Raw genomic sequence first — 19,887 nt, forward strand, 5'->3', positions numbered from 1 at the left:
GCATTTGAACTACCTGCCTGAACTGAAGCTTTGTGTTGTTTTGCTCGAAACTGTGCCACCCCCAGTAAAATTACAAGCCCTTAGGGGTTTTCCTTATAATAGAGGTCATTATTCTTCACACAATCGATGAGAATCATAGTGGATATCAAAACACCAGTAATGCAGATAAGAATTCCTACACCTTTCACAATAGAAATCTACCCCATATTAATGACTCCGTGGTGAACAAACAAACTGATAATGTCTGTTTGGTCATTATCAGTTTGTTTGTTTGTTCACCACGGAGTCATTAGGATTAGGTCATTATAGGAACACAGGGGTTCCTATAATGACCTAATCCATCAGATAATGTAAAGAACTTATCATCTGTTACACTTACTTCTCAACAAATAGCTCTATTAAATAAAGGTTTTGATTATAATTTACCGCCATGATTCCCCCCCCTCCCCCACAAGAAACAAATGATTATTGATCTTTAGTTTGCTCTTAGAGATTTGCCTCAAAAAAAAAAAAAAAAAAAAAAAGTATTGATACAAGACTAATCGTATCATAAACCAAACTATCCCCTCTAGATCTAAAATACACAGAGAAGAAGCTAAAGCATTACACACACTTATACAAAAGCACAATATCACTATTCAAAAGGCCGACAAGAGTGATACAGTAGTTATTCTCGATAAAGGAGATTATATAAATAAATTATACACCATCATTTGAGATACGACGACGTATGCGGAAGTTGAACCTTCTGTGTTCTACAGTCTAGTTAATAAATATAACAAAATGCTCACTATTTGGAAAGATGACCACATTACTATGGCCCAGCTTAAACAAATTAAAGTCCACACTTACAATATCCCAACCTTAATCGGTCAAGTAAAATTACACAAAGCAGGATACCCAATATGTCCAATCGTGTCATAAGAATTCAGCTTTTGCTTCCCTAGCCATGTTTATCTATGGCTAGCGCATATAATATAAAAAAACTACGATGCTTTATTCATGAACATTAAAAATCTTCATATTAAGGAGGATATGAAGTTATATTCATTGGATGTGGCTTCACAATATACTAACATAAATGTACCATATGACTTAGACATAGTCTGGGCATACTTAAACAATGATAACATAAAAATTAAAAACACCAGACTTCCTAAAGACAATTAGCATTAGTAGAGGCATATGATGCAAGAAAGCAAGCTTATGCAGCCAGCATCAGCCAAAATAAAACAAAAAACGCTCCCATTTCACCCCTCCATTCGTTCCAAATACCTGTCCAGCTCAGCCTTAAATTTATTTAGGCAATCAACTTCCACAACAAAGGATGGAAGTCTGTTCCACCAACCAACCAACCACCCGCTGGCTAAAGGCAAACTTCTGCACATCTATCCTACATCTGTCTTTCCTCAATTTGAATTTATGCCCTCTCGGGTGATTATTCTGAGCAAGAGGAAGAATCCCATCAGCATTGAGCATGCTCAAACCATTCAAGGCTTTATACACCTCAATCAGATCACCTCGCAGGTGCCTAGTCTCCAGACACTGTAATTTGCAAAATTTAAGCCTTTCTTCATAAGAGCAACCCTTTGTTCCATTCACTAATCTTGTTGCCCTTCTCTGTACTCGTTCCAACAGCTCTATATCCTTCTTAAAATGAGGGCCCCCACACCTGTATACAGTACTCAAGGTGTGGCCTAACCATTGCCTTATACAAGGGGATAATCACCTTATTCCTGCTAGAAAAATTCCTATATATCATTGACAAGACACCATGAGATACTCATGCAGACCGTCTGCACTGCTCAGAAAACTTCATATCTGTCTGCACAATTACCCCCCAAGGTCCTTTTCGTTCTCTACCACTGTCAGTGTAGTACCACAGAGTTGACACGTCACTCTGGAGCTACTGCTTCCCATATGTAGTATTTTACATTTTAATGTTAAACTTCATTTGCCACCTCTCAGCCCATCTGCTCAACTTTTCTAGATCCTGTTGCAGCAGCGTACTGTCATTAGTGTCCTTAACAACCCTGCCAACCTTTGTATCATCTGCAAACTTGGACATTAAGCTTGATATACCATCGTCAGTATCATTTATAAATACAGAAAACAACAATGGACCCAACACTGAACCCTGAGGGACTCCAGTAATAACATTAGTCCATGATGAGCAGTGTCCATTGATTACTACTCAACCATCCCTTTATCCATAGCAGCAATTTGCCTCCAATGCCACACTGCTCCAATTTGTTAAGTGGTCTTCCATGTGCAACAGTATGAAAAGCCTTTCTAAGATCCAAATATATGATATCAAAGTTATTCCCTGCATCCAGTTCCTTTGTGACCACATCATAGTATCCAATCAAATTGGTCAGGCACAACTTTCCCTTAACAAAACCATACTGTGTCCGACCTGTAACTGAAGTCTTGTCTACATGATCCTGCTGTGCTTCTTTTACCAGTGCCTCCATTAAGTTTCCTGGAACAGAAGTTAAACTAACAGGTCTATAATTACTTGTGTTGCCCTTTGATTCTCCTTTGTGAATTGGGGTCACATTTGCACATCTCCAGTCCATTGGTACCTCCCCCGAATCCACGAAACTATTAGTAAATGCCAATTATATTCTCTTTCAAGAAAAAATATATAGACAGATTTTTGGCCTCCCGATGGGTCTAAACATCAGTGGACTCATTGCTGAGCTATACTTAGATAAATTAGAGAAGATTCATCTTGATCGATTTATACCACAGATCACATATTATGGAAGATATCTGGATGACATCCTAATTATCACAGATCATTTGACCATAAACAATATTCTACAGGTTTTTAATAATATCCATCCGAAATTAAAATTTAAATCGTAAATTGAAGCAGAAACACATTCCATTAATTTCCTTAATTTTACCATACACAGATTAGACCAGTATATATATAGAAAACCCACTAATAAGGGGATGCTTTTGCATTTCCATAGTTGTGATAACTATGGAAAAAATCAGTCATATTGAATCAATTTCTTTACGCCTTTAAATATTCTTCCACTCAGATTTCACTAAAGACAGAAATAAATGAATTAACTAGAAGATTCACAAATAGGGTTACCCAATAACCTCTATAAATAAAGTTAAAGCATTAGCACATGAAAAAATAAATAACAACCTCCCAACAAACATCGTACAAAAATCTAACAAGGCCAAAATACATTTCATTAACATTCCATATGTCTTGTGTTGGTACAATAAACTTAACCAAATATGAAGGGGCACCGACATGAAAGTTATAGCAAAACCCACGAATAAATTATATTCTTTATAAATTGACCGTCAAACACTACATTCCAATCACAGCATTGTGTGTAAAAATTGCGACACCGTTTTGTGTAGGATCTACCATGGGGGTGGCACAGTTTCGAGCAAAACTACACGAAGCCTCAGTTCGGGCAGGTCATTCAAATGCATCGGAACTTTCGTTTCACGCAATAAATGAACAACATTCATTCGGCTTCAATGAAAGAAAAATAATAAATATTCAACATAACTACCATAAATTACTTATTGTGGAAACCCTAGAGATGAAGCTATGTAAAAATTCAATCAATATCCGTAGACTATTCTTATTATCCGACGATTGGTCATTTATGCGCATTCGTGAAGAACAAATATTAAAACATAAGACAAAGGTTTTGGGTTAATTGTGTGTTGCTCTTATGCCTGTGAACATGTCGTTTCGAAAAGTTTTAGTCAAACTTAGGGGATGAAGAGAATAATTGCTCCATATTCATCTAAGCTTTTTAGACCTTTTAAATTTTAATTTTAATGTCAATTGACATAATGTTTTCTGTGCTGGCAGAGGTATGGTGGTTGTAGACTGGAGTTGGGTTGAGCGCTCAATATTTAAGATTGAGGGGGTTTGGAACACTATTGTTCTGACAGTTGGGAAGATATTTCTCATTTTTTATAAATTTTATATCGCCTTCACAAAGAATTGTTAGCATGTTGGACTTGGACAGTTGGTTGAAAAAGAAGCATCCTATATCAAAAATAAAGGTAATCCCTGTTGATTTCAAAAATATAATAGAATATAGGAATTATCGAGCACTTAATATCTCTCTATTATCAAGATTATACAGTAACCTGTCATGAGGGAACAAGTCAAATGATTTGCCAAAATCCAAATAAACTGTGTCAAAATAGCCTACTAAATTAGTTAAACATGATTTTCCTCTAATAAATGCACCTTGTGTGTCCTTCAGAATGCCATATCTATCTAAATGCCCATGGATTGCACTATTAATCATTGCCTCCAAGATTTTTCTTACCACTGACATCAGAATAACTGGTCTGTAGTTACCAGCTTCACTCTTAGAACTGCTTTTATGTATTGATGATATATTGGCTCTTCTCCAATCCAAAGGAGTCTCCCCTGAGTCCAAAGATGCCCTCATAATTAACCTAAATAGTTCAATACACTCCTTCACGCTCTTCGTCAAATCTACAGGTATATGCCGTCAACTCTGTGAGCCATACTTGCCTTTATTCTCAAACGTTTTTCTAATAAACAATCATTTGTAATTAAGACATCACTAATTTCATATTGCTCAGCACCAATCGCAGAGCCTCTTCTCAGCATGCAGGGTCTTTCCCCAGTAAAAACTGATGTAAATACCTATTAAATTCATCTACAATATCAGCTGGGTAATCTAAGATTTTATTCACATACATAGGGTGACCATACATCCCACTTTAACTGGGACAGTCCTGGATTTTAGACTGACTGTTGTCCCAGAAAGTTTAGTATGTCCCGGTTGAAAATATTTTTATTTCAATTGTAAATTTTTTATTGGTCTATTTTTCTATTCTATAGAGATTAATTAACATTAACTTCCTAAGGAATTTATGGCTTTCGGGTTACTTAATAGAATTATACACAAATGTAGAATCTCATGCAAACAATAAATATGGAATAAATAAATAAATTATCATGCTATACTAAATCTCAAACACAGCAGTGCTATCATTTGCACAACCAGACAGTGAACCAGCTAAACCATATGGCAGTCTGCAAACTTTTCTCTAGCTACCCTCAGAGCAAATATTTTTCATTAAAAAAGTATCTGTATATTTAAAAATACACTGGAAAAGGCTTAATCTGACTACAATAATTAATAAAATAATTTTTATTTTCACAATGAAAAAATGATAATGCTCGTTTAATGAACATCTACATGCAGTTTAAGTGCATATAATTAAAAAGATGTGAACACTAACATTGTCCTGGTTTTGTCCAGTATTTCCTTCTTTTAAACAGTCGCATTGTCCCGGTTTTGTCCCAGATTTTCTTCTTTGGAACACATTTTGTCCCAGTTTTGCTCCAAAAGAATATATGGTCACCTTACACATACATGAAAAATTTCTTGTTCCCATTCTTTGCTCTCTTAGCTAATGCTTTCTCATACACAGCCTTGGCCTCCTGACCTTATATGTGGTACTATAAATATTATTACAGATCAAGTTGTGCCTGTTGTAGGCTTCAGTACTTTTCATCTTTCTGTAACTGTCCCGTGCCACCTTTTTCTGCTCTATATCACCAGCCAGCTCCACAGTCATCCATTTCAGCATCCTCCTCCTCCTGTAATATTTTCTTAAAGGTATGTATACGTTCGTGGCTTCGGTGATTTTTGCTTTAAAAGTATTTCATAATTAAAATGTATATGCCATACCTCGACAATCCGCCCAATTCACAGATGCCATAAAGCGCCTTAAATTGTCAAAGCTCCCCCTTTTGAAGTTAAAACCTGTGTCTGTACCTTTAACTACTGTGACATCTTTCTTCATCTTCCAAGTGACTATTGTATGATCGCTTCCTGACAGTGAATCCTCTACTTTAAGCCCTGTGATGTCATCTGATTTTTTAGTAATGATGAGGTAAAGAATATTCTCACCCCTAGTACTTTCTCTAATATGCTGGTACAAATAATAATTATCTAGTTTATTTAAAAAAGATTTTCCACGTCATGAGTTTTCCTCCCACTTATTGCAATCAATCTCGGTCACACAGATTAAAGTCACCCATAATAAGACATTCACACTTCTTGCCCATTCCATCTGTATGTAAAGACTTGTCATATTCTTCTTCACAATCTTCTGGTCTGTAGATTACTCTCACTCTCATTGTTCCTTTGCTTCCAACTAACTCACACTACACAGATTCTATGCTGGCAGACGTAACTTCAGACTCAGCATAGGTGAAGTAATTAATTCTTTTTGAAAGCATAAGAACATACTGAATTTTAGGATGACAAATTTAGCTCACTTTTCTGACTTGAGAATGGCTTAGAGCTCAGCACAAAGCAACAGAAGAGCTATATTTGATTAGTTATTATTTATGCCATGCAAGAAACATTGTAAGTTGGTAAGTTAATTTTAAGGCAGTAGCATAATTTGTTTACTTGATGATACAAACTCATAATTTCAGTTGTTAATATTTCTAAAAATACTCCCAACTAAGTTTTTTTGTAGAAATGCAGAATTATTTCATGATTAAATTAATGATAAAATATCACTTTTTTTTTTTTTTTTTTTTTAATGAAAACCCCAAACAAGAGAGGTATTAGAACCTATAGTACTTAGTACCATGCTTGGGTTGGAGGTTGAGAAGACGAAAGAAGATATATGTTAACATTAGATTTGAACTTCTGTAGACTGTAATTTTCAGGAAATATGTATGAAGGAAGGTTGTTCTTCCAGAAAATTAGCATTAGCATTAGCATTAGTAGAGGCATTTGATGCAAGAAAGCAAGCTTATGCAGCATCAGCCAAAAAAAAAAAAAAAAAAACCCCACTTCCACTTCACCCCTCTGTTCGTTCAAAATACCTGTCCAGCTGAGGCTTAAACTTATTTAGGCTATCAACCTCCACCACAAGGGATGGCAGTCTGTTCCACCAACCAACCACCCGCTGGCTAAAGGCAAATTTCCGCACTTCTATCCTACATCTGTCTTTCCTCAATTTGAATTTATGCCCTCTCAGGTGATTTTTCTGAGCTAGAGGAAGAATCCCATCAGCATTGAGCATGCTTAAACCATTCAAGGCTTTATACACCTCTATCAGATCACCTCGCTGGTGCCTGGTCTCCAAACACTGTAATTTGCAAAACTTAAGCCTTTCTTCGTAAGAGCACCCCTTTGTTCCATTCACTAATCTTGTTGCCCTTCTCTGTACTCGTTCCAGCAGCTCTACATCCTTCTTGAAATGAGGCCTCCAGACCTGTATACAGTACTCTAGGTGTGGCCTGACCATTGCCTTATACAATGGAATAATCACCTCCTTATCCCTGCTGGAAAAATTCCTGTATATCATTGACAATACTCCATGAGCTACTCTTGCAGCCCGTCTGCACTGCTCAGAGAACTTCAGATCTGCCTGCACAATCGCCCCCAAGTCCCTTTCATTCTCTACCACTGTCAGTGTAGTACCACAGAGTTGATACGTTGCTCTGGGGTTGCTGTTTCCCATGTGTAGTACTTTACATTTGTCAATGTTAAACTTCATTTGCCACCTCTCAGCCCATCTGCTCAACCTTTCCAGATCCTGTTGCAGCAGCATAGTGTCAGTAGTGTCCTTGACAACCCTGCCAACCTTTGTATCATCTGCAAACTTGGACACTAAGCTTGATATACCATCATCAATATCATTTATAAATACAGAAAACAATAATGGACCTAACACTGAGCCCTGAGGGACTCCACTAATAACATTAGTCCACGATGAGCAGTGTCCATTGATTACCACTCTCTGTCTTCTCCCCCTCAACCACCCCTTTATCCATAGCAGCAATTTGCCTCCAATGTCACACTGCTCCAATTTGTGTAGCAGTCTTCCATGTGCAACAGTATCAAAAGCCTTTCTAAGATCCAAGTATATAATATCAAAGTTATTCCCTGCATCCAGTTCTTTTGTGACTGCATCATAGTATCCAATCAAGTTGGTCAGGCAAGACTTCCCCTTAACAAAACCATGCTGTGTCTGAGCTATAACTGAAGTCTTGTCTAAATGATCCTGCAGTGCTTCTTTAACCAGTGCCTCCATTAATTTTCCTGGAACAGAAGTTAAGCTCACAGGTCTATAATTACTTGTGTCAGCCTTTGAACCTCCTTTGTGAATTGGGGTCACATTTGCGCATTTCCAGTCTATGGGTACCTCCCCTGAGTCCAAGGAAGCTCTCATAATTATGGCTAAGGGTTTGCTTACTTCCTTTGCTGCCTCCTTTAATATAACTGGATAGATCCCATCCACCCCGGGTGCCTTTCTTGTGTTTATCTTCAACAGTTTCTCCTCCACTTTGCTCCCAGTTATTTCAAGATTCTGTAGCTGACTGCTAGAGTTGAATACACCTCTGGCATTCCCCTTGCTGAATAACTCCTCATGTGTGAATGTCGATGCAAAATATTCATTTAGTTCGTTAGCTACCTGAGCAGGATCATCAACAGTTGACCCATCAATATCAAGTGGACCAATCTGATTCATCCCCTTCCTTCTAGAGTTTACATAAGTAAAGAACTCTTTGCTGTTTTTCTTTGCATCCCTTGCCAAGGATTTCTCGTAATCTGCCTTCGCCTGCCTAACCTCCTTTGTAACTTGGTTGCATATCAACTTGTATCTATCATAGGCTTCTGTGTCATGTGTTAATTTGTAAGTATCCCATGCATTTTTCTTCTCTGCCATATGACTCATTAGTTCATCTGACATCCATTTTGGCCTAAACCTTGAACAATATTTCTTAGTTGGTATGTAAAGCCTAGTAGCTTCCAAGATAAGTTCTTTGAATGCTTCCCATTTTGAATTTGCTGTTGGTAACATCATCAGTTGGTCCCACTGTATAGAATTTAAATACTGTCTCAGTCCATCGTAGTCGCCTTTACGGAAGCAATAACCCTTCCCTTTACCCCTAATGGTAGTTACCTCTTTCAGTAACTCCCACTTCAGCACACTGTGATCACTGCCACCTAGTGGTTCATTTATCTGCAGATTCTTAATGCATGAAGAATCACTGCTGATAATCAAATCAAGAGTATTACTCCCTCTAGTTGCCTCCCGAACATGCTGATGTAGAAAACAATCATTTACTGGCCCACTCTATTTCCCTGTACAGTTCCTTATAATACTCATCAGAGTCATTAGGCCTATAGCACACTCCTACTCTCAATTTTGATCTCCCAATGCTTATGTCACACCAAACTGACTCAACACTGCACTGTCCAGCGATGTCGACTGGCTTCACTTCCTTGGTTTTTATGTGTTTCTTAACTAATAGCATAACCCCTCCCCCCTTCCTATCCTGTCTATCCTTTCTGTAGACGTTGTACTCCCCAAATTGCAGTTCTGCATCCCTTATATCTGTGTGACACCACGTCTCTGATATCCCAACAATATCTGCCTTTGATGTTTTGAGCAATACCTCAAATTCATCAAATTTATTTACTAAACTCCTAGCATTGGTGTACACGCAAGTATACCTGCACCTGTTTCTATTCTTAGCTACCCTAACACAACCCATGTGTTTACTTGTACCGCAATGGCTCCCAGCAGTCTCTGAAATACCATGCATCTTGTTTTTCAGGCTTCTGCTCATTCTAATAGAAGAAGTGCAAGAATCTCTTTCACCTCTGCCAGTGGCTACTGTCAATCTATTGGTCTTTGTCTCCCCCCAAGCTAGCAGTTTTCCGACCCACCTAACACTGCCTCGATAGCATCAGCAAATATTCTTGCACCCTTTCTATTTAAGTGTATCCCATCCCTGTAGAAGCAATCTCTCCTGTTAACAAGTACAGTCCAGGCTGAAAAAAATTCTACCCCTTGAGCCTTTCACAATCTGGCAGGCAGTTGAATGAATAAATAAGGAAGATGAAAAGATGGTTCTGTGAGTTGGAAGTTGGACAGTAAATGGATGTTGGCTGCTGGCGGCAGGTGTTTAGACTGTTTTGAAGGAGAGAGTGGGAATTAGAGAAGACAATTCAGAAGAACAGTGCCCATGGAAGTATCTGTAGAAAAAGGCATGCAGCAGAAACAATACATCTATGAGACAGCGAGTGGAGAGACTCTGTTAGAGATGAGTCATTCATTAACTTAACTGCCCTCTTCTGAATGGAATCTAGAAGCCTGAGAGAGGTTTTGGGGACACCGCCCCAGATGTGTGAATAATATTCCATGCTAGGGCGGATTTGCGATTTGAACAGAGTGAACTAACCTAACCTAGAGTGAACAGCTGTTTGGAAGAAAAGTAACGCTGAGAGTGAAAGAGAAAACCAAGTTTTCTATATGCAGATGAAGCAATATTTGTAATGTGCTTGTGCCAAGAGAGATTAGAAGTCACGGTAATCCCCAAAAGAGATATATCATTTTGCCTAGAAATCGGAGTGTCACCAAAGATAAGCACAGGAGCAGAAGAATCGTTTTTGCGAGATATAAGACAAGACTGAGTTTTAGAAGGATTGAAACCAACTAAGTTGTCTTTGCCTCACTGGAGGCAAAGACAACTTAGTTGGTTTCAACATTACCTGGAGATCAGCATTTAAGGAATTGGTAGCGGTATTCGAGAAGTTGAAGCTGATTTGAGCAGGGCAAGGTTTCTCAAAATAGAAAGTGGAATGCAATGTGCTACCATCAGCAAAACTATGGATAGGATTTCCAGTCAATGGAAGAAGGTCATTAATATACAAAAGGAAAAGAGTGGGGGAAAGAACTGAACATTGGGAGTCACCAGCATTAGTGGAGAAGTTAGAAGACAGACAGCCATCTACCATCACCCTCAGTGAGCGATCAGAGAGAAAACTGGATAACCAATTACAAAAAAGTTGGCAAACCATAAGATGGAAACCTGTTTAGAAGACCTTTATGCCAAACATGATCGAAAGCCTTTGAGATGTCAAGCGCAACTGCTTGTGTTTCACCGAACGTTTCATTGAATTTGTCCATAAATGGGTAACATAAACCAGAATATCACCAGTGGATCGACACTGACGGAATCCATATTGGCGATCGTTGATCAGACGGAAGGTTTCTAGATAGTTTAAGAGTTGGCGGTTAATTGATTTCTCCATTACTTTAGAAAGAGTAGCAATGGAACGATAATTGAATGGAAGGGATTTGTCACCCTTTTTTAGGAACTGGTTGGATATGAGCAAATTTCCAAGCAGAACGAAAAACACCTTTGGAATAAGGAAGTGAAAAAGTGGCAAAGAACAGAAGTAAGTTTAGGAGCTCAGGTTTTGAGAACAAGTGGAGAAATATCATCAGGACCTGGAGCTTTCTTAGCATCAAGATTCGTCAAAATCCTTCTGACATTCTTTTGACAGAAGACCACAGGAGGCATTGAATGGAGTGTGTTGGGAATGGTGGGAGGTGTTTTATCAAGATCATTGATACAGGAGTAGGAAGAAAAATGGGATGCTAGCAGGTCATCTTTCTTCTTGGCTGAAGTGACAACAAAACCATCCGGCTGTGACAAAGGTGGGAGCAGAGAGGGGCAAAAGTTGTGGCCAATAGCTTTGGCAAGAGACCAGAATGCTCAGCTACCATTAGGGCAAGAAGCAAGTTTTCTACTCTTAGCTTGTTCAAAATCTAGTTTGGACTGATTAATAACTGCTTTACAATTGTTGTGAGGTTTGATGTAGGCAGAAAATGAAACTGAAGGATTGGAAACAAGCCAATTGTGATATGCAACGTTCTTCTCTTGAACAGCCTTAGCACATTTATTGGAAAACCAAGGTTTAAATAAAGGACGAGATTTTAAAGTGGGGTGTGGAATAAAGGATTCCATTCCTAGAATAATAATTTCACTGACACAAACTGAGCAAATGTTGACATCAGAAGTTTTGAAACAGTAATCCGACCAAGGAATAGAAGAAAAGAAATCTCGCAGGTCATCCCATTTTGCATTCTTGTAATGCCAAACAACACGAGGTTGGGAATAGCCATGAGATAAAGGCACCATTGGAGAAGAGTCAATCACCAAGTTGTGATCTGAGGTGCCTAAAGGACCACTCACTTCGACTGTGTACTTAGAAGGGTTGTTTGTGAGAAAAAGATCAAGCTTGTTTGCTGTATGGTTAGGATTGTCCGGTATTCTTGTAGGTAAATGAACAATCTGTGCAAGGTCATTAGTAATTGCAAAAGCCTCAGCATCTCGACCAGCTTGGTCGGTGTGACTAGAAAACGGAAGCCAGCTGGAGTTGTGAACATTAAAATCAAGGAAAATTAGCTCACTATTAGGAAAGTTGGACTGGAGAAAGTCAAGTTACAAAGAGAGGAAGTTAAAGAGCTCCAAGTGATTTGTGGCATTGGAAGAATGGTAGAGACAACAGATGAATTTGACACAATGAGGTAGAGAGATTTTAAGCCAGAGAAGATCGAAAAGAGGAGATTCCAAATTACCAAGTCTCTGACAGGGAATATCAGAACGGACATATGCACAAGTACCACCTTTGAGGCGAAAGGAATCATACAGCGAATAATTTGGGCAACTGAGATGAGCAGTAGTTGAATCAACCGATAACTAAGATTCTGTCAGAAAAAGTACATGGGGTTTGGCAGACTGCAAGTGGAAATGGACATTGTTGAGATGTCCATTTCCAAGTTTCAGCCATGGTGACTAGTTGTGAAAAAAATCCTACTTTTCCTGGCACATCAACAATGTTTCATGTGCACATTGTGCCCTTTCCTTCTTGGATGATGTTTTTCCCAGACCCTACACTAATTTGGAGCTCTATAGCTAGTTCTTTGATGTTAATACAGTGACCTTCCAGGATTAATATCTCAAGTTTTGCAACACTCTCTCTCTCTCTCTCTCTTCTGTTACAGCGGTTGCTGGGCACCCTGGGATTTCTTCATCATGCACTGAGATTCTTCCATATTTGAATTGTTTATACCGATGTACAGCAACAACACTGTAACCTGGGCAGCTTTCTCCATAAACAGCAACCATTTCTTCATGGATTGTTTTGGGTGTTTTCCCTTGCAGAAAGAGGAACCGAATCAATGATCCATATTCCACACTATCCATTGTGACACTTCACTTCATTCAGCACTGCAGGGGGGGGGGGGGAAATGAATTGTCAGACTAAAACCAAAATTTGTGTGGTTGCTATAGAGATTTCAAGGAATCAAAGAAAAAAATTTCATCGGTCTATCACAATTACTTCTGGGTGAATATAAATCTTTTTGGGATCCGGAAAAGTTGCCCCCGCATTTCATCCCCGGAACATTTCGCCCCCGCATTTCGTCTCCCACATTTCGCCCCAGTAGATAATGAATAGACTATAGAAATGTAAATAATACACCTAATTTTTTATTAATTCTAATTTATTTTGTTTTAATAGAATGAATCAATCAAAGGTAAAGGTAATCAATCATAGAATAAATGCACGTTATTATTGTTTAAAACTTGAAGTTGTATGTAATGCCTCTAAGGTAATCAATCACATTACAATTTTGAAAATCTTGGACTGTTCTTTTCATTCTAGCAGAAATACTTCTTATTCCATCAGAAAACCACTCCTGGCTACGCACCAATAACTGAAGATTGTTACTAGTGGAAAAAATAAGCATGCGACCCGGGAGCAGTTCGTCCTGAGAGTCATACATTAAAAACTGTTTAATAGATTTGATAATTGAGAGCTATTAAGTGCTCGATAATTCCTATATTCTATTATATTATAAATCAACAGGGATTGCCTTTATTTTAGATATAGGAATCTTCTTTTCCAACTCTCCTAGTCCAACTCACTGATAATTCTTGAGGATGGCGATATCAATTTTGCAAAACAGGTGGGACATCTTCCCCACTGTCAGAACCGTAGTGTTCAGACCGTGCGGTCTCAACAATGAGCGCTCAAGACTTCTGTCTTCAAACACCATACCTCTGGCAGCAAGGAAACCATTACGTGAATTGGCATAAAATTAGATTTTTGAAGGTCTAAACTGTTTAATAAATATGGACCGATTATTTCTTTTGGTCTTGTAGCTGGACTTTAGAGTTAAATTTAGGGGTCTTATAAAATTGGATATGGCGGTGGGGGGGGGGGATTATTCTCTACATTCCTTAAGTCGGACTAGAACTTTTCGGGCGTCATGTTCACAGGAATAGAGCAACTCGCAATTAATCATTTGATATCGCCATCCTCAAGAATTATTAGCGAGTTGGACTAGGAGAGTTGGAAAAGAAGCTTCCTATATCTAAAATAAAGGTAATCCCTGTTGATTTATAATATAATTAAAAACTGTTGTACATTGCCATCAATAATAATTTCTTGATAATTTTGTGGAATTTCTAGGTCCTGGAGATTGCTCGGTAAAGCAGGAGTACCATTGTTGCATTGAACATGATGAATGGTTCGTTTAAGTGAATCCTTTTTAGGAAGTAATGCCGTGACATTGGTGTGAGCCTCTGCAATAACTGATGCAACAATTTGCTGTGGCCGTTCGTTCGTGGTTGTTGCATGTTGCCATATTTGACCAATCAATTGCAATGCTTCCGACCTTGCAGCTCGAGCTGCATGGTTATGTTTAGTTACGACTTTCACAACTGTGCCTTCCAAACCCTCTGTCCAAAAATGCCCTTTGCAGGTGGAACGTTTTTGAATTGAGCAAGAGTCCACTCTGTATCTTACTTCTGTGAGGAGAGCCAGATGCAGGAACTTTTATTGTTTGAATTTAGACAAATCAGAACAAGATTCACTTGTTACTGAAAAGACTCCTATAAGATTAGTCACTGTTCCCTCCCCCATGTCCGTCACTAACCACGTGACTATCGCCCTCGTGGTCGAGTATGTATTCTTTCCATTGTGAAAGGATTAACAGTTCCAGTTAATCCTTTCACAATAGAAAGAGAACCCTGAAGACATACAAAAGGCAAGAAATTAGTTTAAAAGCTATGTGACAGTTTGTACAAGAATGTCATTTTGAAAATTTGTTCGGAAAAGTTAAGAGTTATCGGAAGTTCAGTTCGAGTTAATCGGCGCCTCCGTAGCCAGGTGGGAAGGAGCAGCAGTACGTATCACACGCTTCTTGATTAGACCGGGGTTCGAGCCCGTCACCACCAAATACGGAGGATGCGGAAAGGTCAGAGAATGACCACCGCATATCCCGGAGCAATGTGGCCTTAGTTGCTAATGCTCCTAAAAACCAAATAACAACAACAACAGTTCGAGTAATCGAGAGAGTTTAACATGGAATCTCCACTAAAGGAGCTGGGACTTCAATAAAAATTCGAGTTATCGAGAGTTGACTGTACAGTATTTACATTTCTGTAGCCTACTCATTATCTACTGGGGGCAAAATGTCCCGGAGGCGAAATGCGGGGGGGCCACTTTTCCTTAAACCATCTTTTTTCACGCCCCCCCACAGTAAATTACACTGTAAGGCTAAAAAAATTTACCAAATGATAATGGCCAAATTATTTAAACACAAACTAATTAATACAGGCATCTTTGGGTGATATGCTATAACAAAGACCCAAAATCCTCAACCCCTCCCCCCTTTCTTGCCAACAGAGTCGTAACTGTCAACATCCACAAATTTCCATTTCCTTCTTTGGGATACATTCCATCCCTTGTTTAGCGGAAAAATTAACTATACTTTAATTATATTATATTATAATTAAAGTATACTTAATTATATACATTAATTATAACTGTAATTATTTAGTTATCTTTAGAAAAGAAACAGAAACAAAACAGAAGAACAAAAAAATACTGTGGTGGGGAATATCGTGTGGTCGGTTTCATAATCTGGCCTTTTCTGCCATTGAAAGCCATGTTGACCTCCTCCAAAGCATTTTTCCTTATGTGTAGAACCCCACAAGTGCAGAAGTGAATAATCAGAAACTATCTTCATGCAAACTGGTTAAAAATAAAAAAAAAAATGAACAGTAACAAGGGCAGGGTCAACCTCTCTCCTTTAGCAATCTATCTCCCCCCCCCCACCATTTCCTCAAAAGTTGTCCCTATTCAAGAAACCATTCCTAGGAGTTAGTTTCACTAGGATAGCCAGCAAAATTAACAGGTTTTGTGTGTCTTGAGGATGAGGATAATGTCACTCAATCTCCAACCAGTGAACAGCCTCTGAGCTCTGTTTAATCTATTCTATTTCTCATGCTTCCAAGAACAGTAAGTTTTTTGAGAAAGAATTAATAAAGCCAAGCTAATACATTGTGATAAATTAAGTTGTTTTTATTTGAATGCCACAATTGAATTGGAATGTACTTCTAATGAATTCAGCATAGAAGCTACTCCAACAGGCTTAACGATGGGAAACTGTATTCCTGTAATGTCACTAAAAGTGTTGGTATTGAGGTGTTTCTATTTATGACATTCCAATAAAAAATTTAAAAATTCATATGAGAAAGAATATTAATTCTTTCTCATGTGATGTAGCACTCTTTTTTTTTTACTCAATTATAAACAGTAAGTCATTGTTATAGATCTCTTAGTGTACTTTGTACAGCCAGTCTGTGTTGCCTTTTAGTATTTATTTGTATATGTGTTAAAAAATCTTTTCGGCCTTATGTAATTTATTTAGTTTGTTTTTATTAATTTGTTTAATTCAGTGTTCATGTTCACTGAAGAGTACACCCAGAGTGGGGTCCCATGCATGTGGTTTGATTAAAGTCAGCTTTAATTTTATGAACTGTTATTTTATCATTACATATGTTACTTTTGTGAGCATATTTTGTAAGATTTATTTAATATTAACTTAAAAATAAGTGATTTTTACTATATTAACATAAATATGGTAGTACAAAGCAGTAGCATAACAATAATCTAACTGTTCTTTAGTTTTAAAATTTACTTCTTACAATGCCTGGTTTTGCAAAATGAAATATTACAAATTTTATTAATGGTGTTAACAAGTATTTATTCAGCTGAGTGGAGGGGGGGATGCATTCCAGTTATCAGGGTTGCCAAGCAGTTTTTTCCCCCTCAAGAGAGTTTCTGAATAAAGGTGAGTAAATTGAATAAATTTATCTTTTTCATTATTCCAGATTATGGTCCAATTGGTCCCCGTTATTCCAATCTTGTACTACAAGCCCTTTTGGTTTTATTAAAGAAGGAGCCTCCAAAGGTAAAATGAAACATTTAAATAATTTAGTGTGTGTGTGGTGACACTATCCTTTGTTCTTAACTATTTTAAATCTTTTACTAATTTAGATTAAATTTTAAAAAGCACTTAAAATAAATTCAGTGAAAATAAATAATGCTGCTGATAGGGTTATGAGTAAGGCAAGGTACTGTTTTGCTTCTTATGGACCTCATCACCAATATACCAAAAGAAAATAAAAATAAACATATTTTTTAACCTGGTCCAAACATCCCCCTCCCTTATTTTACTTTTCTGTCCCACTATAGTTTAATTTGAACACTTATTTCCACCACTCAGATTCTTCTTTAGTCTTTAATTTATTCTGTCATTTGGTTTACATTAATAATAGTAATTGTTTGAACTATTTAAGTTCAGTCTCTGTTTATTATGATTTTTAATTTTGATGTTCCAAAAGAACATATTTGCATGTTCTTTTGGATTTGTTGATTTGAAGAATCAATGTCTAAATTTGCATTTTGTTTTGTTATGTTTCCTCATTTGTTTTTGTTTGGTTTGTTAATTCTCTTAATGTCTGAGCATATCAGGATGTTCATTGACAGTTTACTAAGTTAGTGATCAGTGATTTAAATATGATCTTTTTTTTAGACTACACAAGGCAGGTATCCCTTGAAAAGATAGTGCTTTAATCCTCTTTGTTTCTTTGTGTTTGTCTGTAGTGTAGTTTTCATTTGGTTGTATTTAATTTTAGGTGTGGGATTGTATCTCTTTGGCCAAGGGTTGTGCATTTTCTTTCCCTCGGTGTTGAGTGTTGCTTTGGTGGTTTTTCATTTTATTCTTTACAAATATTTTGTTTAAAATATTTTTTATTCTTTATTTTTGTTTTGTCTCAGAGTAAGCGAAATAGCACCTTGTTTTATCCATAATTCTTATCTAAAGCATTAATTATTTTGCTGTATTTATTTTGTGGTTTAATTGGTTTTTAAAATTTAATCTGAAAATTTTCATATAATTTAGCAAGCTTGTGAAAAAACCCAAAATCTTGTCAATTTTTATTAATATAATTCAACTATCTTATTATTATTTTTATTATTATTATTATTATTTATTATTAGCCATATGGTGCAAGGAAGCCTGAGGCTTATGCTGCAGCAGCCAAAAAAAATTTCTGAGTTACTGTGTGTGTGTGTGTGTGTGTGTGTGTGTGTGTGTGTGTGTGTGTGAGAGAGAGAGAGAGAGAGAGAGAGAGAGAGAAGTAGAAGGAAATCACCAAGAAAGAGAAGAATGATGATGATATCCAGCTGAGGACCCTGGGTGTGCCAAGCCCATACTCACCAGATGTGAGCCCCTGGGGTTGAGGGAAAACCCAAAATTTACAGAATGGAGTTCAAGCACTGATCTCTTGTATTCTCAAAATATCCACTGTATCCATTCAACTTCAAAAATTTTTAGATATTCATAGCAGTTTTACCTAAAGTTTCTCCTTTCAAGTGAAGCAGTATGGTGATGGTCATCCTCCCACTTCATGTGAAAAGGATTGAAGGAATTTTTAGGTTTCACTGATTTCGCATTTCACTGGTAGAACTTGTTGCCAGGTTGGTGGACTGTTTCATTTAGGGCAGGTATTTCATTTAGGCTTGTAGGCCAGGTGTTAGATTTGTAATATAAAAATATTTAATTTAATTAATATTTGGGATAGCTTAACATTGTTGCCCACTATCATGAAGAGGGCTAAAGAAGCAACAAACAAATGGTTATAAATATGTATAATAAGCCACACTGCTGTAAAATGATCCTAATTCCCCAAAGATCTAAACACTATCCCTATTTAGATCTGTCTGGAGAATCTAGTGGAGCAAATGTAACCAACTTTTGCAGGATTATATAAAAAAAAAGTTCCAAAATCACTACCAGGTCATATGTCCTTTGAACAATTTGCATATCCCATTTGACTCATTCATAAATACAGAATGGAAAGTATAAGGTGCTGTAAGTGAAGATACTGTATTGCTAAGAGTAGAATGCCTCTCCTTACCAGAACACGATTTTGGTGCTGTGATACCAGAACAGAAGTGCAGCGGCATTGATTAAGGATTATAGATTTTGCAAGCACCAAAAAAGGGGCTGATGATATCATGTGATTTCAGAAAATTGATTGTGTAGTTTGAGGAAACAGTATGTCTGGGGGTGAAGCTAGAAAGAGGATGCAAACCCGCAACCAAGAGTAGGTTGAAGGTATTGATACTGATAGAACATAGATCCTGGAGCAGTTGTGTATTGTTATTGACACCAGATGGCTTAAGCAGAGAATGTGTGGTAACAAGATGACTGGATATCCTATACATTGCAGTGTGGAAAGTTTTGTATAGGTTTTGTACAAGTTTCACCACAAGCAACCGTTGCAAGTGGATGACATCAAAATACAGCTGACAGTTTCTTGCATGAATGGAGGTATGCACTTCCTGGATTGTGAACACTCAGAACTGCAGGATTTGGGCCATGTAGTCACCCGGGAAATCCTCCTAGGGGTTTGTCTGCTTTCATTATCAGCCCATTCTTTTTTGAAGAAAGCCATCCTAATGCCGCATGTTCAGTGCCCATATATTACTGCTTGGTTTCTTGGTTCTTAGCAAATTTCATAACTTCTCTGGAGGTTTAAGCAGTGGTTTCAAAACATGTAGCATTACTGTGATCCTCTCGAACACTATATTTTTTCTCTTTGGTAGAGATTTCTACTAAAAGTCAGATTATGTGATTTCTGCCTTTTTATAAAGTATGGAGATTGGC

At 37.5% G+C, this 19,887-nt stretch overlaps 1 protein-coding gene across 1 annotated transcript in view; it reads left to right on the top strand.

The window, feature by feature from the left end:
- Positions 1-19,887, top strand: part of LOC150075741 (vesicle-fusing ATPase 2-like) — a 243,134-nt gene that overhangs the window by 213,409 nt on the left and 9,838 nt on the right. The window contains exon 18 of the mRNA XM_090387859.1: positions 17,045-17,124. Coding sequence (XP_090243985.1) covers positions 17,045-17,124 — 80 coding nt within the window. The remainder of the gene's footprint in view (positions 1-17,044; positions 17,125-19,887) is intronic.

This window comes from Mastigoproctus giganteus, chromosome 13 (assembly GCF_048544385.1).
Source record: "Mastigoproctus giganteus isolate SK-2022 chromosome 13, ASM4854438v1, whole genome shotgun sequence".
Taxonomy (NCBI): domain Eukaryota; kingdom Metazoa; phylum Arthropoda; class Arachnida; order Uropygi; family Thelyphonidae; genus Mastigoproctus; species Mastigoproctus giganteus.